Source organism: Pelodiscus sinensis, chromosome 1, assembly GCF_052426305.1.
Source record: "Pelodiscus sinensis isolate ZL-2025 chromosome 1, ASM5242630v1, whole genome shotgun sequence".
In the NCBI taxonomy this organism is placed as follows: Eukaryota; Metazoa; Chordata; order Testudines; family Trionychidae; genus Pelodiscus; species Pelodiscus sinensis.
The window spans coordinates 312773221-312788822 of NC_143052.1; the positions used below are offsets into that span (position 1 = coordinate 312773221).

Consider the following 15602-nt stretch of genomic DNA (forward strand, 5'->3'; position numbering starts at 1 on the left):
TAAAGCTATTTCTCAGCCTGGTTTGTAGTCTTAGAAGATCTTGGGTGAAATTCTGACTGTTGTAATGGCAAAACTCCATTAACTTCAATGCACCTTTTAACGCCTAACCCTCCCCACTCCCATACTGCCTGGTCCTGATTCTCCATTATGTTGTACCTTGCAATTTAAATACACTTTGCATGGGTGTAAATGACTACAAAACCTCAGGGCATTGAATCCCCTGGATGGCCATTTCACCAGACTTGCTGCAAATAGTCTTTGAACTCATGTAGCTTTATTACTTTCATTCTGAAAAGATTTTAAGTAAGAAACAAACATTCGTAGTGCACTTGAGGAAAGCATACAGACAACTCTAGTAGAGAATTATATATTTATTTGAACAGTATTGCTCTGTAACAGGTCAGGCATGCAAAGGGGCTACACAAAAATGGGTTCACAAGGCTTATTTTCTCTGGAAATGTCCAAACACATGTTTCTACATGACAGTTCTCCAGCTACATAACAATACAATCAAATAAAATCTGTAGTTTGTTCTGCTAGCATGTCCTGACACATCTCTGTCCCCATACAATGCCAGTAAAGCAACCTTTCTGCAGAGAAGGTAAGACTTTTATCACCAGTCTTTCAAGCCATTGCTCTGATGCTATAAGACCTTCTATAGACAATCGATTGCTGCTGAAGGTTACATGTACATCATTCCACTACCAGCTAGCTCATAAAGTTGGCAATATAGCAGGCAGTGTAACTATTTACAAAACTAACTAACCTGACATGTAAGTTAAAATGTCTCTATTTACAGTTGCTCTCAGCTATTTACATTTAGAGCTTACATTTCCTGTGATAGTAAATGCACTTTTTCACTAGACAGTTGTACACCACAACACTTTAAGTAACATAGAACCTCAGACATTACAAAAGTTCCTGAATGATGTAAAAATGAGAGTTGTTATAAAACAAACATAATGGAGCATTAGCGATGTAGCAATTTTTTTTGTAGTTGGCCATAAAACTGCAGGAATCAAGCACAAGCATGATGCATGCCAAAGTTTTTGTTCATCACAGCTGGGTTAAGGATGGTCTTACACAGACAGTTTCCCATTTAGTTCTTATTTACTTTTCAAGTTTTGCTCGTTTCTCATAATGCTGCTTTGATTTCTTTTTCTCTGCCCATTAGGTTTCAGATTTCTGACTGTATGTTTTGAAAGTCCACCTAACCTAAGCCTGTAATTAACATACCTGGTTTGGGGCCCAGACCTGTCATCTGATACTCCTTACCTCAATAGTAGTAACTTGTGCACAGTGAGGTCAGGGCTGGCCTTACCATGAGGCGAACTGAGGCAGCCACCATGAGAGGAGTAGAACAGGAAGAAGGCAGAATTGAAACCTTTCAAAGTTTTGGCCCTAGCGAAGGGACATGAGGGCATCATTTGAGCTCCCTGCCTCAGGTGCCAAAATGTTGTGGACTGGCCCCGAGTGAGGTCATGCAAGTTAGCAAAATTTCCACAACTCCCCTGCCTAAATCAGTGCATCCTTATTTCCTTCAACAGCAGTAAATTGAGATGTATTGCAGGAGACAACAGGGCTACATCTACACTGGCGCGTTCTCACACAAAAACTCTTTTGCGGAAGAGTTCTTCTGTAAAAACTCTTCCAAAAGAGAGCGTCTACACTGGCATGTGCTTTTCCACAAGAGATGTGCTTTTGCGCAAGAGCATCCATGCCAGTGTAGACGCTCTCTTGCGCAAGAAATTCTTGTTGCCTGTCTACACTGGCCTCTTACGCAAGAACAGTTGTGCAAGAAGGCTTATTCCTGAGCGGGAGCATCAGAGTTCTGGCGCAAGAAGCCCTGATTTCATACATTAGAATGTCGGTTTACTTGTGCAAGAACACGCGGCCAGTGTAGACAAGCAGCAAGTTTTTGCACAAGAGCGGCGGCTTTTGCGCAAGATCACGCCAGTGTAGATACAGCCCTAGATGTAAGAGGAGAATATTGATGCTCTACAGGTCGCCCCTAAAATATGCCCTCTCTGAGCATATCAAGTTCTTGTAGCTTACGATAGGAGTAACTGGGTCTTTGCGGTCACTTCTAATGGACAGGCGCTTGGGAAAAGTGCTGACGTTGTACGGCTACATGTAATACTGTAATTCCCTATGTAAATATGTAAATTTTAATGTTATAAAGATATCGTAAAGATACAGGGCCAGATGCACTCTTGCTAGTCCTTTACTTAGTTACGTGCAATTTACATCTTACAAGTGGGAACTTTAAACAGAAAAGCAGGTTCCTGTAATATACACATCTCCCAGATCAAGACAGTGTTGTTTTAGCTCTGTGGGGAACTTCTAACTCCTCCTGTGTACCTTGTGAAATGAGGGAAGAGTGATTCATGCTCTAAGTAGGAGTGATGAAGAATACACCCTACTGTGGGTTAGGTGAGGACTTGGAGAAGTAGTTATGGTTCAGTGCAACACAGAACGGATAGAAAGAAGAGAACTGTGTTAGAACTCTATGAGAGTTCATTCTGCAGTGTATTATGTAATGAGAGATGAAGTATAGTAGTTGACCTGAGCAATGCAAGATGGAATGATAACACAGCAATTTACCTTGCACAAATTTTTCAAATAAGCAACTGAAGGTGGGCCAGTCATTTAGTAAAAATCTCCTTTAAAATGTTAGAAACTGAACCTACCAAAAGAAGCCCATAGCACCATCCCTTCTGATGGAAAAATTTCTTGCAGGGCAAGAGTGGAAGAAGAAAACGCCTTTGGAGAGCTGGCCTCATGTTTTCTCTAAATTATGCTATGGGAAGGCGGTATTCGCCTTCTTGCTTCTCTCAGGCACCGAGTCAGGGTTCCAATTCTACTCCCTACAATGCTAGCTTCTGTAAGGTTGCCTATATGGAAGCTGCACTGTCATGGTTTGTTTCACCACTGGCTGACTGAACAACCCACCCCCTGAGAGCAGATCTAAAGGTTAGAAGGAATCTACTGAACAATACAGTTGTAGACTGTGTATGTGTATACACTATATATATACGCACATATATGTATAGTACATCCTCAGTGGGGCTTGAGGCCAGGAACAATACACATCCTTAATCCTTTCTCTTGCCTGCCCCTGCCTTCTTCACTCCCCAAACATGTATCTACAAGCCCACCCTCCATGTATGCAGGGATTGCTTGGAGAGAGAAACAAAGACCTTGCCATAGATGCAATTGACCCTCTGTTTTCCTTTCTTTTCAGTGCAGCAAGGAGAGTCTCTAGTACTATAGAATGTGTAAAAATGCCCAAAATCAAATCTCTGTCCCATTCACACCAAACCCCTCTTAGAAGCTCCATCACTGAAAGTGTCTGGTGCAATACACACTTCATGCTAGGTGAGCGCTGATCTCCCTGTTCTGGCCTCTCCCACAGCAAGAAGTGTATCACCTTTTACAATGACTCCCACCATTGGCTTCTTAGCACTAGAATCACAGCAGGGCTTTTCTCTACCATCAGTAGCAAACTTCAAAACTTTCAGCTTGCAGGATCAGGCTCTCTGAGTATTCAGTTAAGGGAGTATTCAGCATACACAGAGGATCTTTAAAAACTCATTAAGTTTCATGGGAGGGCTATCCAATTTTTAAAAGGAATTGCATTTTGTTTACTTTTTTTTCATTCAGCCTGAAAAATATCCCTGATCTGGAAGTTGAGAGGAAAAATATTCTATTGAGTGGGTTGCTATTTTAAAGTTGCTAGTTTCCTAGGTGCTTTCATACATAGTTTTATCACCAGATAACACAATTCAGCCATATTGAGCAGCATACAGATCCCAGACACAGAAAGCATGAAAATCGTAAACATAGTTTTCTCAGTGGGTCGAGAAACAAAGCAATCCACTGTGTTGGGGCAAGGCCACGCACTACATTTCAGTAAGCGAGGCATTTGGTATCCATCATACATGACGTAAAACACATACATGAAGACAGCTTCAAAGACCATTCTGAAGAAGATGCTGCAGGTGTAAGTCCACCATAAGGGGCCCTGAATATGAACCTTTTGTTTATTCAGTTCTTCAATATCCACTTTGTGACCACTTGTGAGCTGCCTTTTCTTCTCGTGTCTTCTGTGTGCAATGTGCATGGCCACGAGAAGTGCAGGAGTCGAGACAAAGATGAGCTGAAGGGCCCACAGTCTAATGTGAGAGATGGGGAAGAAGTGGTCGTAGCAAACATTTTTGCATCCAGGTTGCAGAGTGTTACAAACAAAATCATTTTGTTCATCTCCCCAGACTTTCTCTGCAGCCACCACAAGGATCATAACACGGAAAATGAAGAGGACAGTGAGCCAGATCTTCCCAATACTGGTGGAGTGTTTGTTTACACCTCCTAAAACCTTCTGCAATGTTCCCCAGTCCATCTTCTCTTCTGTATCCTTTGACCTAATAAGACAAGAGGAATACATCATAGGACCAATGATCAAGGGTTAGAAAATGAATAATAGAACTTCCGTGAACTGGGGAGGTTGGGGGGAGAGTTCCCGGCATTAGCACAGCATTGCAAATAATGAGACTAACAGGTAGATGCAATTAATTTTAATGTGCACTGTCTGTATATTAAAAAAATGATGGAATCACATGTTTTATTAAAGCTGTAATTATATTGATTTCTGATGGTGCTAACATTTCTACAGGAGCTGTTGGTTAAGACATCGTTAGGTCATCAAATAAGTGATCCCTCTTTTCTCACCTATGTCTTTTGATCTTTCTCAAAGCTCTCCATCTCTGTGGGAAAGTCCAGCAGTGGTTTGCGGCTTCTCTCTGAACCCTCCTCCATCCTAGAGTCAGGGAGAGGAAGGCTGGCATTGCAGGATAACCCCTACCTGGAGCAATGTTTTAAGCTCCTGAAGGGGCCAGGAGCATATGGCTGACCCTGCCTACATGCATCATCACCACTATCTCCATCTACACACTGGATACAGATGTTAGAGAAAGTAGATGTTATGCTAAAAATAATCAGCTAAACAGCTAGGTGGTGTCTAGACTGCATCCCTTTTCTGTAAAAGGGATGCAAATTAGACATACCGCAATTGCAAATGAAGTGGGGATTTAAATCTCCCCCGCTTCATTAGCATAAAAATGGCTGCCGCTTTTTTCCAGCACGGAGCTTTGCTGGAAACAAGCGCCAGTCTAGACGCAGATCTTTCGGAAAATAAAGCCTTTTAAATGAGGGATAAGGGATCTTTCAGAAAAGGCTTTATTTTCCGAAAGATCCACGTCTAGACTGGCGCTTTTTTCCATCAAAGCTCCGAGCCGGAAAAAAGCGGCAGCCATTTTTATGCTAATGAAGCGGGGGAGATTTAAATCCCCGCTTCATTTGCAATTGCGATATGTCTAATTTGCATCCCTTTTACGGAAAAGGGATGCAGTCTAGACACAGCCCTAATGTTCACATCTGATGTGTAACTAGGCCGTAGCTACACTACCACTTATGATGGCAAAACTCATGTTGGTCAGGGTGTGCACAGCGCTATGTCTGTGGGGGAGTGTCTTTCCCCGATATTGCTGACATTGCTACTGCTGCTCATGTAGGTGGCTTTATTGCATCATCTCTTGTGTGTAGCCCCTGATTGCTTTTTCAGTGGGTCAGCAGCTCCTGACCCCAAGAAAGGTTCCCCACCTCTGTTCTAGGCAGCCAGAGAACAGGGATAGGGAGAGGCAGGTGGGTGGACATTAAGACCCAGTGATGCCCACATTTTCAGGTGCCCTATGCAGCAGCTGGGTATTCTGCATAGGGCCCCATAAATCCTAAAGATGGCCCTCTGCCATTGGCATAGAGAGGTTACTCAAGCAATCTTATAGCAGTGTAGCTGCATCAGTACAGCTATGCCGCTCTAGGTTCACTAGTGCAGATGTGGCCTTAGTCTTCAGCATTAACACTAAATGAGAAAATTAAGGTTGGTCTTCACTAGAAAATTTGGTCAGCTTAACATTCAGGGATGTGGAAAATCCACACCTAAGTGGCACAGTCAAGCCAACTTAACCCCCAGTGTAGACAGCATTAGATTTATGGAAGAATTTTTTTCAGCCTAGCTACCGCCTCTCAGGAAAGTGGCTGATGTACACAGACAGAAGAATGCCTACACAGTGTACGTGGTGTCTACACTGAAGCACGGGAGCAGCTGCCACATTTTAAGTGTAGACAAGTTCTGGGAGTAAGACAAACCTCTCATTAGTGCTGTCTCTCTAGAGCACAGCAAATGTTACACTAATTCCCATTTGAATAGTTTTCTTCACAACCAGTGTAGAAAGTATTTTCATTTTAAAATGAAAGAGCAAATTCTGCTGATGCTGGAATCGCACCTTGAAACACAGATCTTTCACTGAACACAGCTGTTGGAAATTGTTGATGAACTAGACAAAGTCCTTTGAAACAGCAGTTAAAACTCTGGCAGGGCTGGTTCTTCATTCTTAAGATATAATGCTAAATTCTGTTGCATGGGAGACCCAAAAGCTGGCCCTGGATACAACCTGTAGGAAGGTGATAACATCCATTTCCTGGGGAGGAAGGATCATGCATTGTGTTTGTCCTGTAATACCCTGCAAGTATTGGGCTTTTCTGTTGCAAGGAAGGTGAATGTCTATATTAAAGACCTGTCTACACATACAAGTCTACTGTACTCAAGGATCACATAACAGTGTACTCCCTAAACATATTCTAAAATGGTTTATTGTCGTCTACACAGGCACGACCAAGTGGTATGCCAACAAAGAGAATTAGCATGTTAAAAGAAACACTGTCCCTTGATTTAGAACGGGTAGGGGACATTTTTCCTTGTTGGGGACCACTGACCCACAAACAAATCAGCTGGGGGCTGCACACAAGTGAGAAGCAAAGAAAAAAAACCCAAACCCTCACTGATAGGGCCAACTGAGAAAGAGAAAAACACTCCCCACATTCCGCTCACACACCAGAGTCTGGGGAGGCATGCTTGTAGATTCTGTGTGCTCTAGCCCTGCGGTGGGCTGGGGGAAGGGAGCTGGAGTTGCAGTGCAGGCTAACCAATGCTAGGCGGCAGCCCTGAGCCTTGGGGGCCAGATTCAGGCAAGCAGGGGGCCACATCTGGCCCCTGGGCCTTAGGTTCCCCACCCCTGATTTAGAAGATTTCCTTGTGTGAAAAGGCCTTAAAACAGAGGGGGCTATCCATGATGTATTACTGTGATAAGGGAAGGAGAAATTGAATGATAAAGAGAAAAGGCAGCCTGGAAAAGATAGCTGAAATTCTTTAGCATTCCGCTGGTCTCTCACTACACAAGTTGGTCACATTCTGAATTGCCTACTGTGATGATTTATTCCCTTGACCATGTATGATCAGATGCTACATATTTCTGCTAACAACCTACTCTCATTCATCACATAAGAAACAACATTTAAAAAATAACCTGGACTAGTCAGAACTGACTGTAAGTAGAAAAGAACTGCAAATATTTGATGTGCTATCACACATCTCACTTTAAAATTGCCTGAAGATCTCTGTGTAAGTTCTGTGTAAATTTAAAAGCTTGTCTCTTTCGGAAAAAAGATATTATCCCACCCACCTCCTTTCTTTAAAATTGTCAATGTGATATGCAAGATGAGCTCTGAGGAAGAGCAAATTAGCATTTCTGGACAATGTGCCTTCTCCCCTCTTTCCATCTATATGCAGACTTTTTCCATTCATGTGCAGAATAAATGTATTTATATGCAGAGACATGTGGGAATGTATACCACACAAACCTAGCTGTGGACTCTGCTAATCAGGAAGGTACCACTGAAATCTCTCCTGAGCTGCGCACAAGCACACAGCTTACAGGAAACACTAACTGCGATTTGAGACCACTTGTACCTGTAGAGATTTTGGACACGAAGCACTTTTCCCTTCCCTACTACCACAGTAGCATTTAATTCAGTTGTTGAAACTGAAGAGGTGCCCTGAATACTCACATTGTCACCATCTTCACAGAAAGTATTAGAAAATCTCATTTTTAAGCGTAATAACTAGCTTATAAAAACACAGCACTTATTCCTCATGTGTCCGGTGCTGTGTCTAGTTCAATCAATAGGGCAGAACTCCCAGGGAAATAAGTGAGAGCAACAGGAGACGCAATCTGACTCCTAGAAAAATTCAGGATCGTAAATACTAGGCTGGATTAATGCCAGGTAGTTGAATTATATATTGACCCAAGAGCAAATCTCCACTGAGGATCATTTCCTCAAGAGCTCGCTCTCTTCGCCCTGAAGGAACCTGCCTGTTTCTCCCGACAGGATTTTGCATGCACAAGCCAAGTAAGATTTGACGTGTCAGTTTTGCTTGAGTTACTCGAGCATATTTTCCGCTTTACTCATTAAAGTAATGCTGAGCCGTTCAGTCCCTGGGGCTGCTAACCTCTGCTCTCAATGCCCTGTCAAGTATTAACAGAAGGGACGGAGATCAAAATACGCTGGGCTGTGTGTCACACTGCAAAATTCCCTTTTACCCCCAAAGCCTGAACTTCCCTCCATTCAGCCTCCCCGGGTATATTTTGCTGTGGTTGATCGTTGTTTAAATTAGACGTTCCAGACAGTGTAGCAAAGAGCCTGCAAAAAGGGAAACTTCATCTACATTCAGCAAGAGTGTGTCTCTAATCCGGATTCCCGTCCCGTCCCGCATTCCACTCTGCTCACAGACGCACTGCCCTCCAATCTGGATTCCTTGCGAAGCGTGTTCCCCTCCTATATACAGTTTCCACTCCGCGTCCCTCTTCGAGTGCGAACACTCATACCTATTAATCCGGATTCCTCTCCCATAGGCGCGCGGACACACGCGTGCGCTCGAGCTACTCCGGATTCTCTCCCCTGAGCCCCTCACCTGTTTCAGCACCGCGCGGAGCCTGTGGCGGCGGCCGGCAGATCAACGCCCCGGAGGATGCGGGCGCCTTAGGTCCCAGCGTTCGCTGGCTCCAAACCCAAAGGTTCCTCCCGACAGCTGCTTTTAACCCGGCTGCGCCTCCTCTTGCAAAGCGCCTGAGCCCGGGGCGGGCGGAGAGGGCTGCCCTGAGCTCAAGCGTGAGTCGGGCTGTCCCGCCCCCTATGCTCCTCCTGGCCTGGCTCCAGCCGTCCCGCAACGCTCCAGTCCCTCCCAAAAGTGCAGCGAGGGGCCGAGCCGCTCACGGGAAGGGAGCAATTGTCCTGTGCATGGAGGAGAGAGCCTTACCCTTTGCCCCTCCTAGCTGCTTCACAGCCCCCCCACTCCTCCTTCATACACCCCCAACTCTACAGACTGGAGATTTGGTCCAAAACGCCACTGTGTACAAGTCTCAGAGATGTAGCCATGTTAGTCTGCAACTTTCAAAACAAGGAGTAGCCCTGTGGCGCCACAGAGACTAACAAATACATATCTATATAGTATCATGAGCTTTCCTGGACAAAACCCACTTCTTCAGATGAGCTTGCAGCCTCTGCTACTGCCACCTTAGTACAAACAACAGGAGTCCTGTGGCACCTTGAAGACTAACAAATCATTTGGGCATAACCCAAATAAAACTGTTAATCTTTAAGGTGCCACAGGACTTCTAGTTGTTTTTAACTTGTTTTTAACTTGCCCTTTACAATAGTATTATTGTAGGGCTCCTTCCTATTTATCAGCTGCCAGCAGTGTGACTGGAGCTGTAGAAGGCACAAAAGGAAAGAGGCAGTACCTGCAGGTAAGAGTTTACAGTCCAATAGACACACGCAGCTCTACACTGAGTGGGAAATCTAAGGACATGTCTACACTTACAACACTGCATCTTCGCAGCTGTGTCAGCACCTTTGTCATGATTTAATGCAGGCACATTAAATGGACAGGGTATAGCAGTCCCATAAGTTTAGCTAATCTACTGCCTGGAGAGGCAGTAGCTATGTTAGCAGAAGAAGCTCTCCCACTGACATAAGTGCTGGGGGTTAGGTTGGTATAACTCCTTTGCTCAAGGGTGTGGATTTTTCACAACATCTGCAATTGCTGGGAACTGCAGCTGACCCTCTACCTGCCATGGGCAGGGGACTCAGGGAATGGGGACACTGGCCAGGGGATGCTCAAGGCCCCAAATTAAATTAATAGGCAGCAGGTTTAAAACAAACAAAAGGAAACTTTTTTCACTCAGCACACAGTCAACCTGTGGAACTCCTTGCCAGATGATGTTATGAAAGATTAGGACTTTAACAGGGTTCAAAAAAGAGCTAGATAGATTCATGGAGGTTAAGGCCATCAATGGCTATTAGCTAGGATTGGTAGGAATGGTGTCCCTAGCCTCTGTTTCTCTGGAAATGGATGACAGTGCCTGCATGTACACAATTCCATTAGTCCTCAGTGTGCCTTCTTTCACTTGAGCTAAGTTAGCTCGAGTATATGTAAGTCATGCTAACTCTGCAATTAAGACATAGCCTAAGAATAAATGAATCTTTTGGAAGAATTTAAAGGAGAGGTTGGTGGATTGGAGAGTCAGGATAGGGAAGATCTGCCATGCATATGGGACAGCATGGGAAACACACACACAGGAAGAACTAGGGGAAGATGGATATGTTGACATCTTTGGTGGAGCAGAAGGAGCAACACAGTAACAAAAGTTATGAGACAGTTTTAGGAAGGCTAATGGTGGATACAGGAAACTTAAAACTTGATAAAAGCGACGAGAAGTCCTGTGGCACCTTATAGACTAACAGATTTATTGGAGCATAAGCTTTCGTGGGCAAAGACCCACTTTTTCTGATGCATGTCCTGCATCTGACGAAGTGAGTCTTTGCTCATGAAAGCTTATGCTCCAATAAATCTGTTAGTCTATAAGGCTGTGTCCAGACTCGGGGGTTTTTTCGAAAAAAGTAGCCTTTTTTCGAAAAAACTTCACCTGCGTCTAGACTACAGCCACGTTCTTTCGAAATTAAATGGAAAGAACGCGGATTTTCTTTCGACGGCGGTAAACCTCATTTCACGAGGAAGAACGCCTTTTTTCAAAAGTGCTCTTTTGAAAAAAGGCGTTCTTGAATGCCAACAGGGCTTTTTAGAAAGAGAGCATCCAGACTCACTCGTTGCTTTCTTTAGAAAAAGCAGCTTGCTTTTTCGAAAGTTCCGCTTGCAGTCTAGACGCTCTTTTTTGAAAGAGGCTTGCAGTCTAGACATAGCCCAAGGTACCACAGGATTCCACGTCACTTTTGCAGATCCAGACTAACATGGCTACCCCTCTGATACTTAAAACTTGATGTAGTGGATAAGAGGAGGGCAAGAGAGGGAACCAGAGAGGAACTGACATTAGAGCTGCTGGCCAAGAAAATAATAGTAGTTGCATACTCTGGATGAGCTGGAGGAGATGATAAAGGCATTGAGATTTTCAAAGAAGAGGAGGTTGCAATAAGCAAGACAAGAAATGGTCTGAACAAGGACAAGCTTTTTCGTGGTCAGGGAGAGGGGAGAGATTGTATTTCCCTACAATACAGAGGAAGAAATGGCAAATTCTGGGCATAGTTTGAATGTGTGAATGAAAAAGAGTGAGAAGTTGACTGTCACTGGGTATGTCTAGACTACCCTCCTAGTTTGAACTAGGAGGGTAATGTAGGCATACCGCACTTGCAAATGAAGCCCGGGATTTGAATTTCCTGGGCTTCATTTGCATAAGCGGGGAGCCGCCATTTTTAAAACCCCGCTGGTTCGAACCCCGTGCAGCGTGGCTACACTGGGCACGAACTAGGTAGTTCGAACTAGGCTTCCTAGTTCAAACTACCATTACTCCTCATTCCACGAGCAGAGATCGGAAGAGATAATAACAAAGGGTTTACAATGGAAAATATAGTTATTTTATAACAGTGATCAACTTGCTGTCTGTGAAACATTCAGGAAGAAATGTTGGCACAACCATTGACATGCAGCACTGGACAGAGAGGGACAAGTTAGGTGTGGAGAACCATAGAAATATATTTCTGGAAGGAACTTGAGAGGCCATCCAGTCAATCTGCCATGCAGAGGTAGGACCTAGACTATAGATTTATGAACCTAGCAAAGGCACAAAACAATTACCATTCTGGATCAGACAAGCACACATCTACTCTGGTGTTCTCTTTGTCAGTGATCCAGATGCTTCAGAGGAAGGTGTATGAAACCCTATAATGGACAATTATAGAATAACCTGCCCAGAGAGGAAACTTTCACTTAACCCCAAGGAACTGGTGATTGTTTATGCCCAGAAGCATGAGGATTCAGCTGTATTTTACCAACTTTAACTAGTATAACTGGATGTTATAAAAATGCCTAATCCTTTTCTGAATCCTATTAAACTGGGCCATATATCTTGCAGCAATGGGTTCCACAGGAACAATCATGCACAAATTGTATTTCCTGTGAGAAATTGTAAACATGTTGTCTTCCAGCTTCAGTAATAGACCCATTTGCAGCATGCAAAAAGGTTAATAGAAATACCCAAATTGCCTTCTCTATACCCTTCATTATTGTACATGCTGCTGTCATGTTCCATCTTATTTGTCTTTTATTTCTAAATTATGCAGTCTAATCTTTTCAGCCTCTCCTCAATTTGGAAGACACCCTTATTTCTAATGATTTTTCGTATCCCATCTCTGGCTCTCCTGTATTTCTGAGGTATCTCTTTGAGATAGCTGAAGTCATGTGAACTTGTTTGCTCAGATTTAAGGTATACAGGAGGGAAGCAAACACAGAATCTTTTACGAAAACACAGAATGGAGAAGGAGAAACAGCTAATGACCATACTCAAGGAACAGTTATAGAGGCAGAAGGAGTAGCAGAAGTATGCTATGTGACAAAACTAAATAGGCTGTCTTGAAGGAGGATATGATCAATTTAATCATAGTATGCAGTGAGATCAGGAGGATAAGGATGGAGTAGAAGCCCCATGATTTGGTCAGGGAGAGGTCATTGAAACCCTTGATGATGGTGGTTTCCATTGTATGGGTGACATAAAAGCCAGATTGACAACCTAGCTTGCAGGGTGTGGGCATTTGAGCAAAGGATTAGAATAATAGAATCATAGGGTTGGAAGAGACCTCAAGGGGTCATTGAGTCCAACTCTCTGCTAAAAGCAGGACCAATGCCCACTAAATCATTCCAGCCAGGGCTTTGTCAAGCGAGGACTTAAAAACTACTAGGGATGGAGATTCCACCACTCCCCTACATAACCCATTCTGATACTTTACCACCCTCCTAGTAAAATAGCTTTTCCTAATATCCAACCTAGACCTTCCTCACTGCAACTTGAGACCATTGCTTCTCATTTTGTCATCTGTAGCCACTCTATCATCTATAACAGTCTCTCTCCATCCTCTTTGGAACTCCCCTTCAGGTAGTTGAAGGATGCTATCAAATCCCCCCTCATTCTTCTCTTTTGGGCTGTCTAGACTGCAAGCCTCTTTTGAAAGAGGCTTTTTCGAAAGTATCTTTCGAAAAAGAGCATCTAGACTGCAAGCAGTACTTTCGAAAAAGCAAGCCGCTTTTTCGAAAGAAAGCAGCAAGTGAGTCTGGATGCTCTCTTTCTAAAAAGCCCTGTTGGCATTCAAGAACGCCTTTTTTCGAAAGAGCACTTTCGAAAAAAGGTGTTCTTCCTCATGAAATAAGGTTTACCACTGTCGAAAGAAAAGCTGCGTTCTTTCGATTTAATTTCGAAGAACGCGGCTGCAGTCTAGACGCAGGTGATGTTTTTTCGAAAAAAGGCTACTTTTTTCAAAAAAAACCCTGAGTCTGGACACAGCCCTGTAGACTAAATAAGACCAAATCCCTCAGCTTTTCATAAATCATGTGCTCCTGCCCCCTAATAATTTTTGTTGCCCTCCTCTGGACTCTCTCTAATATGTCCACATCCTTTCTAGAATGGAGAGCCCAGAACTAGATGCAGTACTCCACATTTGGCCTCACCAGTGCCGAATAAAGGGGAATAATCACTTCCCTAGAACTGCTGGATATGCTATTACTATTGCACCCCAATGTGCTATTTGCCATCTTGGCTATAAGATAAACTGTTGACTCATATCCAGCTTTTCATCCATGATAATGACCAGGTCCTTGTTTGCTGAACTGCTTCTTAGCCTGTCGGTCCCCAGCCCGTAGTAGTGCCTGGGATTCTTCCATCCCACGTGCAGGACTCTGCACTTATCCTTGTGTAACTTCATCAGATTTCTTTTGGTCCAATCCTTCAATTTGTCCAGGTCACTCTGGACCATATCCCTACCCTCCAGTGTATCTACCTTTCCCCCTAGTTTAGTGTCATTTGCAAACTTGCTGAAGGTGCAATCCATTCCTTGATCCAGGTCATTAATAAAATTTTGAACAAAGCTGGCACCAGAACCAACCCTTAGGGCACTGCGCTTGATACTGACCACCAACCAGACATCGAGCCGTTGATCACTACCAGTTGAGTCAGACAATCTAGCCAGCTTTCTATCCACCTTACAGTCAATTTATCCGATCCATACTTCTTTAATTTGCTGGAAAGAATATGGGGGAGACCATATCAAAAGCTTTGCTAAAGTCAAGATGTATCATATCTACTGCCTTCCCCATATCCACAGAGCCAGTTACCTCGTCATAGAAGCTAATCAGGTCTGTCAGGCATGACTTGCTGTTGGTGAATCCATCTTGACTATTCCTGATCACTTCCCATTTTCCAAGTGTTTTAAAATGGATTCCTTGAGGATTCCTTCTATGATTTTTCCAGGGACTAAGATGAGGCTGACCGCAAAGTTCCCCAGATTCTCCTTCTTCCCTTTTTAAAGATGGGCACCACATTTGTCTTTGTCCAATAGTTCAGGACCTCACCCAATTACCACCAATTACCACAAATTTTAAAAGATAATGGCCAGTGGCTCTGCAATCACATCAGCCAACTCCCTCAGCACCCTCAGATGTATTAGATCTGGCCCCATGGATTTGTGTATGTTTAGCTTTTCTAAATAGTTCTTAACCTGTTCTTTCTCCACTGAGGGCGGCTCACCTCCTTCCCATACTGTGCTGCCTAGTGCAGCAGTCTGGGAGCTGACCTTGTCTGTGAAGACAGAGGCAAAAAAAGGCATTGAGTATTTCAGCTTTTCCCATATCATCTGTCATTAGGTTACCTCCTTCATTCAGTAAAGGTTCCACCTTCCTTGATGACCCACTTATTGCTAACATGCCAGCAGAAACCTTTCTTGTTACCTTTCACTTCCTTGGCTAGCTGCAATTCCAATTGTGCTTTGACCTTTCTGATTACACCCTGCTCAAGCAATATATCTATATTCTTCCCTAGTCATCTGTCCAAGTTTACACTTCTCATAAGCTTCCTTTTTGAGTTTAATCTTGGCAAAGATTTTACTGTTAAGACAAGCAGGTTGCCTACCATATTTGCTTTTCTTACTGTACATCTGCATGGTTTGTTCCTGCGCCTTCAATAAAGCTTCTTTAAAATATATCGAGCACTCCTGGATTCATTTTCCCTTCATTTTAGCATCCCCCGGGATCCTGCCTATCAGTTCCTTGAGGGAGCTAAAGTCTGCTTTTCTAAAGTCCAGAGTGTGTATATTGCTGCTCTCCTTTCTTTGGTCAGGATTCTGAAACAGACCATCTCATGATCACTGTT

At 43.6% G+C, this 15602-nt stretch overlaps 1 protein-coding gene across 1 annotated transcript; it reads right to left on the reverse strand.

Moving 5' to 3' along the window:
* Window positions 1–354: 354 nt before the first annotated feature.
* LOC149525843 (gap junction beta-6 protein-like) lies at window positions 355–9102 on the reverse strand. The gene is made up of 2 exons (XM_089775578.1): window positions 8867–9102; window positions 355–4421 (listed from the first exon to the last, which is right to left on the reverse strand). Exon 2 carries the CDS (start codon window positions 4397–4399, stop codon window positions 3722–3724), a length of 678 nt encoding a protein of 225 aa, XP_089631704.1. The 5' UTR covers window positions 4400–4421; window positions 8867–9102; the 3' UTR covers window positions 355–3721.
* Between the last annotated feature and the right edge of the window lie 6500 nt (window positions 9103–15602).

What these genes read in the sequence shown, in the direction of transcription:
- LOC149525843 (XM_089775578.1), bottom strand. Translation starts at nt 4,399, where the DNA reads ATGGACTGGGGAACATTGCAGAAGGTTTTAGGAGGTGTAAACAAACAC.